At 38.6% G+C, this 7,491-nt stretch overlaps 1 protein-coding gene across 1 annotated transcript in view; it reads left to right on the top strand.

The window, feature by feature from the left end:
• FBN2 (fibrillin 2) overlaps positions 1-7,491 on the top strand; it is a 122,383-nt gene that overhangs the window by 27,238 nt on the left and 87,654 nt on the right. Inside the window, exons 10-11 of the mRNA XM_010291203.1 lie at positions 5,542-5,694; positions 6,677-6,730. Of these exons, the coding sequence (XP_010289505.1) occupies positions 5,542-5,694; positions 6,677-6,730 (207 nt within the window). The remainder of the gene's footprint in view (positions 1-5,541; positions 5,695-6,676; positions 6,731-7,491) is intronic.

Below are 7,491 nucleotides of genomic sequence, written 5' to 3'. Positions count from 1 at the left end.
GCAGGAATACTGGAAACTAGATAGACTTGTTTCTGTGAACTCAAATATCATTATTAAGAATTATTAGGAAATCTTGCATTATACTAATGTTAAAAGACAAGACGCTTAAATTCCTTTCTGGAATCAGAGTGGCACCACCTCTTGTTTACCTGTTATTCCTATAAATTAGACTTATGGTATTTACTCTTCCTGACATCTATTTTATTTTTGAAGCATACCTTTTCTAGTCTGCTGATGAATAATCTGTTGTCATATGATCTGAACTGCAGAACTTACATTCTTTACCCAAGAGCTCTAGCATAGCTTCAGGGAGCTCACTGGAAAAAAATGGAGCATTTTCAACCTGCTGAAGAATAAAAAAGGGTAGAGGGCAAGAGGTATTCAGCCCCTTGTTTTCTGCTGATTGATGATGAGGAGGGTGGAGAGGAATATGTATTTTACAAAAATTTCTGAGAGTGATGGGACTACATGCACAAGGGACTGCGATACTGCAAAGTTCCAATTTAATCGACAGGAGATACCATCTTTCCCTTCTGCAAATCAGAACATCAGTTCTGTATCCCCTAAGTTTCTTCTCTCCTAGCTCATGAATATATCTGTCATCAGGCATACTGGTGACCCAAGGCTCAGATAGTGGATAGGCATGCATTAAGCTTTAGCAGGCAAGTGCCTGGAATGGTGCCTCATTAAGTGAAAAGTGCACCTCTGGCAGCATCACAATATGTTCACTTTTGGTATGTGGCCTTGTGTGCTACATGCTGCTGGTTACTGGACTGCCATTGGAGCTGGTATTAGATCAGGTCAGTTGGTTATGTCATCATGTTTGACAGGTTCCTGAAGCAGTAAAGGCAGAGAGGAAACCATTGGCTTAGCTCTGCAACAGTCATATGCATTTATCACTGCTATGCCTGTTCTTGCTGATAGATGCATATGTCTTATCTGCCTATGTCTTAAATGCATGAATCCAGATAAAGGGAAGACAGACTTCATCACAATGTTTGGAGGTTATCTCACATCCATTTGGTGTTGACATCAATCTCACATCCTTGGGTTGCTATTAGCAATTAATTTTAAATTGCGCAGAAGTTCATAACTGTTTAAAATAAAATCTATTGCAAGCATTCCTATGAAGTGCCTGCACAAGCTGGCCCTTTCTCTTACCACTTCAGTTTAAAAAATGCACAATAGAAACACAGAATGGCTTTAAAAATAGGCTAATGAAAAGCCAAAAGACCTTCTTGGTACCTCAGTTGGAAGCCAAATATTTGTTGTTTTAAATAAATGAGATTTTTTAGTAAGCAAAACTGTACTAAAGGTTGGACCAACAAAAGCAAGGTCTGTTCTCTCCTATGTAGTAGCCAAGTTGTTTTCTTCTGATTTATTAAATGTTTGGAGAAAAGCAATGAAAATTTAAAACAATGAGAAAAGGCTTGGTATACTGTTTCTGGTATAGGAATTCCACTGCTTAGTGGCACGGAAGCAAAACCAGATTTGGGTACAAGCTGTTCAGTACCTTTTTTGTGGTCCAAGTTGGCCTCATCTTTACCCCGTCAGTGGTACAGCTGCAAAGAATCAATGCAGTGCTCAGTTTTCTGTGCTTTCGTTTACCTAATGCTACCACAGTTCTTAGCAGCAAAAGGCTTCACAAATTGAGCGTCAGCTGTGAACCCTGTTTTTTATTTGAAAATGTTCAGCTGCACATGTCACATAGCTTTAGGGTTTACCATAAATGCTTAAATTTTCAACAGGAAATATCCTTAATATGACAAAAATCATAAGGCAGAACTATGATTAGCTTGAAAAATTCATTTTAAAAAGATCATGTAATTATTCCAGGCATAAAGTAACATACAAAATTTCAAATATTGCATAACAAAGATATCCTCATACATGACCTTTAGCTTAGAAATTCTGAGACAATCTGCTGTTCAGAATTTTAAATGTGTGTGTGTGTGTATATATATATGTGTGTTTATATATACATACACATGCTGTGTTGACTACAGGAATTCTCTGTCTGGCTATTCTGTCCCATATATTACATGAGCTAAAGAATACTTTTCAGACATTCTGGCTGCTAGAAGAGTATTTGTAGTCTGAAAGTGAATAAGTTATATGGGGCTTCCTCTTAACGGTATTCCCACAAATGTGCTAGGCAATTAGCAAAAATATAAAATCAAAGAGCCTACAGTCCAATTTTCTCACTCTTACTTTGAGCTGTATTTTACTTATGAATAGTGCCATTGATTCTGGGGGAACTATTCATAGAATAAATTGCTTTTTTATTTAGTATTAGTAAGTATGGCAGAGTCAATCACAAAATGTTATACAAGCTTGGAAAAAAAAATACAGCAAGGGGGAACAAATGCTTGGAAAAGCTAGATGAATGCTCAGAGCCAAACTAGTATTTGCAGGCATTTCAGGTTTGGCTTTACTACTAACTGCAGCTCCATGCTTGGATACCTCAGCTGGCTCTGTGTGTGTGTGTTTGTGTATCACCTCAGAACATGTACTGAGCTATGGCTATAGCTTTGCATGATGTTGTTCTCTGCTGAGACACTTTCAATTATAATTCAGTCTGCAAGTTCACATCTCTGCCCAAAGCTGTAAGGACAGAACAAAACAGCTAAGTTTTGTTTCACCCTGGTTATTTTGCAGAGCACTGCTTCATAGTGCCTGTCATGATGAACATTGCATGATTTGACCTTCTAAGGCACCTGGACGGCTGCAGTGACTTCCACTGAGAATAGATCAACCACTGGTCCACCCAACCTTGACCACAAATACGGTGGTGATAACATTTGCAGATGTTGAAGTGCTATACCGCAAAATTGTAACAGTCTAGAAATGCTATTCTATGGGAAACAGTGGAGTTTCCCATAAACAAGTACACAGTTACAGCAGCACTAATGCTAAACTCTGATGCAGGACATTAAAGACGTTCTCCACTGTTCTGAAATAAGTAGCCAAAGGCTGATCAAACTACACATGGGGAGCAGCGCAGATTAATCAATAAGGTGCACGCTCAGAACTGTCATGACATGGGGAACATGAGCTTGGTGGGGTGCCTCCAGCAACTAAGCCATGCACAAAGGTGTGCCTGTGTTTCTCGTCCTTGCTGTGAGCATGGAAAGCACAGCCCAGGGAGGACATTTTCCCTTTCATACGATTGCTGTTTTGGTTTTGGGGGAGCCAGCTTGGTTCTTCATCCTGCATAGGCTTTGTGAATCGCTGACTGTGTAGATAAGACTGTTTTCCTATAACTAGTTAGGCAGTTCTCCCCAAATTCCCTGTACTTCTTCTATAAAAACATCGGTTTATGTATAAAAACATTGCTTTCCTCTTATGCAGAGCAGTTGCTCCACACTTCTGTAGCTTCCTCTAGCTGCTTCCCACACTTCAGATCTTTGAAGACCTTCCTTCAGATATTTCTTTCATACTGTCCAATCTTGCCTCTCCCTGCAGTTTCCCTTGGTGCCATTTCCTTCCTTTGAATTGCTTCTCCATTCTCTCCCAGACACATAACTAGGGGGGAGCCTTCCCTTCTGTGGCAGGGCAATGATTGAAGCCCCTTTATTCGTGGCAGAGCATGGCAGAGTAGCATCCGGATATGTTAGAGGTGGAGGAAAGGATGTGATGCAACTAATTATTTTGCAGAGTACATGAACAGACAACATGAACAGACATTTCTTGTGCAAAAATTCTTGATTGTTGTCAAGCATAATCATCTTTTCCTGCTGTCAAGTGCAAATGAATTGTACTGGCTTCACCTAGACTCTTGGCAAGGAATAAGCCCTGAAATCTGGACCACATTTAACTGTGCTCCAGAACTATCTGTTCCATGGGATACCAAAAGCAGGAGAAAACATTTATGTACAGGCGATCCTGTTCTATAGGAGCCAGATTACAATACTCAAGGAGCAGGCAGAACACAGGAGGAATTGCCAGTTCTTACTTGAATTGGCACACAATATTCAACATCCACTGTAAGATTTTTCATGCAGCTTTTCTTCCTTGTTTTGGGGTCATCTTTTAAGTAGGTAACTGTCTGGATTCCCTTAGACCCTATTCAGTTTCTGATTGAAAACTGAGTGCACCCAGGCTCCTGTAAAGGCTACAATGTATGGTAGTTTTACTGGGAGATTGACAAGTAGCATAAATTAAAGCCGTGTTCTGGCTTCATCCATAAAGATGTCTGAAACAAAAAGTATTTCTGTAGCTCCAACAAGTGTCTGTAGAAGTACAAGAATAAAAACTAAAGGCTATTTACTCATCTGTATCCTGCAGTTCTCAACCACACATTTAGGTAGCCTGTCCACTCACATGCTTGTTAGAAGATCTCCAGTATTATCCTATAAGCAAATATGCAAAAGGCATCTAACCCTGGAATGACCAAAAAACCAAAACAACAAAAACCAAAACAACCTAGGACACATTCTCAATAGTTCTTACATAAGTATAGCAGATGGTTATACCCGCCAAGGTAGGGCTGAAGGGCTGCCTTGGAAGATGCTTCTTGCTACATCTTTGTGGTCAAGTTGGTCAAATTGATTTATAAGACTAAATCAGCTGCAAGATTGGCAGTATGCGCATGGTGAGTCCTGCAGCTGTGTGGCTGTCCTGTGTAGTTTTTCTGCTGTCTTTTATGGCATGATTTTTGAAGTTGGAGACCTTCCAGGTATGATCTGTAGTCTTTGTGTACTGAGTGATGTTTGTCCTGGCCATCATTTCCAGCCCTCTCCCCAGGAATGGCACTGTAATTTCCATAGTGGCCTTTCAATCACAAACCTCCAGAAATTTCTCATACTCGAGGCAGTAGTGCTTCTTTCCCCACTACCTTGTCATGTGTAAGAATTGATAAATTGCTGTTGCTTGCTAGGTGTTAGGACCTCTTTAATATTCTAACTCTAATCCAGCACTGTTGCCAGTTTACAGATAAACCTACTAAGATAGCCATGTCATGTAAAATGCTGGTCTGAACAATCTGCTGAAATTACATTTCTGTTCAGAATTTGGAAATACACTAGGAAGCTATGGTCTTCCTTTTGGAAATAGGTAGCCTCCCGTATCACTAGCCCTGGGCTGCTGGTGAGTTATCCTACATGAGGAACCATTTTGGAAATAAATAAGAGAACTGTGTGTCCAGGTTATGGTTGTAGTTCTTCTCAAATGGAAAAGTTAGTCACCATATGCTGATTCAAGCCACTCTGTGTTTCTTGTTGAGATCTGTGTTGATGGATTTACAAAGCTGCTCTGGTGTGTGGGTCATCTTTGCTAGGTCCTGTGGAATGCTTTTAAATTTGCCCACAATACTCTAATTTAGGTGGTTTTAAAGTGCTTTGGAGAGAGCTCCGGGAGCTAACCGTTTTCGGAATTGGCTTTGATGCCATCGGGATCATTGTAGCAGAGCAATGCAGATGTAGCCAATGTAACCATTTTGTTGAACAAACTTTTTTTTTTTTAGCTTGCATTGAGATAGTATGCATACGTTTCACTCTCAGCCTAAGGTAATAAATTATTTCTTTGCCTGCCCTTTCTTAGATACTCATATGCGTAGCACATGCTATGGAGGCATCAAAAAAGGAGCATGTGTCCGTCCTTTCCCTGGTGCTGTGACAAAGTCTGAATGTTGCTGTGCCAATCCTGACTATGGTTTTGGAGAGCCATGTCACCCCTGCCCTGCTAAAAACTCAGGTAGATTTTTGTGTTTCTTTGAATGCCACAGGGATATGCAGACTTAAGAAAATCTTGTTCAGAGGAGGTTTTTCATTTATTTCATGCCTTAAAGAGAAGTGAATAGGGTACTTGTTGGAATTGTACACTAATTCTGGAAATGGTTTCTCATTTAAAAAAAAATCTCTGGTATTTTATGTTCTGCATTAGTGGTTTTATACATTGTAATGTTTGAGGTGAACTTAGTTCTAGAGCTGGTCAGAATGTGACAAAATTCAAGATGGAGGACGTGAGTCCTGAGTATATATGGATGAAGATGGATTCCTGAATTAAGTGTTGGCTATAAGTAATAATACTTCAAGGAAAATAAGCAGACTTCTCTGATGAACCTGTAAATTTCCTAGTCAAATCAATCCAGTTTAAAAGAGCAGCCCATATTAATTTTAGGAGTCTGTATTTCATTTTATAAGAATCAGTTCTCCAAATAAACCTAGGGATTGATTAAAAAAAATTCTCTTGTATATAGAACTGGGATGATGTATCTTGGACAATATTTCCATTCAGTGTCATTTTCTGAGATAGCAGAAAAAGATTCAGAAAAAATGAAGTAAAACTGGCATTATGGTTGAAAGCAGTAATCTAAGGAGACAGTACTGTCAAGACTATAATGAAATCACTTGAGTGTTTAATTCTTGATATGAAATGTTGTTTTTGTATATATGTGAAAGATCAGGGTTGAATGCTACTTGACATATTTAACTATATTTTCTATAATATAGTGTTTATATAGAAATACTATGTATTTATATTGTGTGTGTGTATTAATACTATATATCTATAAATAGTTATAGCGTTGCATGTGAACGTTGGCATTTTATTACTTACATTGTAGAAAAGTTATTTGGAAAAAAGATCAGGTGGATTTGATTTAGGATTAAAGAAGGTGAAACACTGGAAATAACATTTCTTTTGTCCCCCAACATCTCTCGCTTCAATTGAGTAGCTGAATTCCATGGCCTGTGTAGCAGTGGAATAGGTATTACTGTGGATGGACGAGGTATGTTGCACATTTTCTTTAATGTATATGATTCAAGGTTAAAAAAAAATAGAATTTCTTTAACATACTAGCATAGAGTTTTTTGCCTCAAGATTAATATGTTGATTTTAGTATTTTCATTATCAAAGTACAATAATTAAATGTTGTCTAAAAGATAGGCCAGAATTAATTCTCTACAACACTGGATTTTGCCAGATGCTGACAAGAAAAAAAAAGTCATCCTTTTTAAAGGTTTGCCCTATAATTTATTTTTTTAGACTAGGCATAAGATAGTTCTCCCTCATTTAGGGAATGACAGGAGCCACTTGCATTTGCAGTCAGCTGGGATAGTAATAGGGCAGTTTTCTACTCCAGATCCAGTGTTCACTACATGGACCATTTCCATGGAAGGATCATTTCTCTGGTTAGTTAGAGTTGGAAGGGAGCTTACTAAAAGAGATCCTCCTAAAAAAAGTCCTGAAAGTGAGCACTTGCATTTAGTACTGGGAACTGTAAAGCTCCAGCTCCTTTTCTAGCACCACAGGGAGGGATTTTAAAAATAATAGCTGAGCCAGGCCTGAAGTAGGGGCAAAGCATGCTGCAGCTGCGAAATAAGTAGAGTAGGTTGAAGAACGAATGGTGGAACATAGTATTATGATTTCTTGCTAGATAGTTCCCTGATGAGTTAATAAAGTTGCAGCAAATTAAAGTAGATACCATGCATTTAGTATTTCCAGGCATTTAATTTATATAGCATTTATCCTTGTCAGTATTAAAGCTCT

The sequence above is a fragment of the Phaethon lepturus genome, unplaced genomic scaffold (genome assembly GCF_000687285.1).
Source record: "Phaethon lepturus isolate BGI_N335 unplaced genomic scaffold, ASM68728v1 scaffold5547, whole genome shotgun sequence".
Classification (NCBI taxonomy): Eukaryota; Metazoa; Chordata; class Aves; order Phaethontiformes; family Phaethontidae; genus Phaethon; species Phaethon lepturus.
Note: the sequence above shows the minus strand (reverse complement) of the source record. Positions and strands in the feature narration are given on the sequence as shown.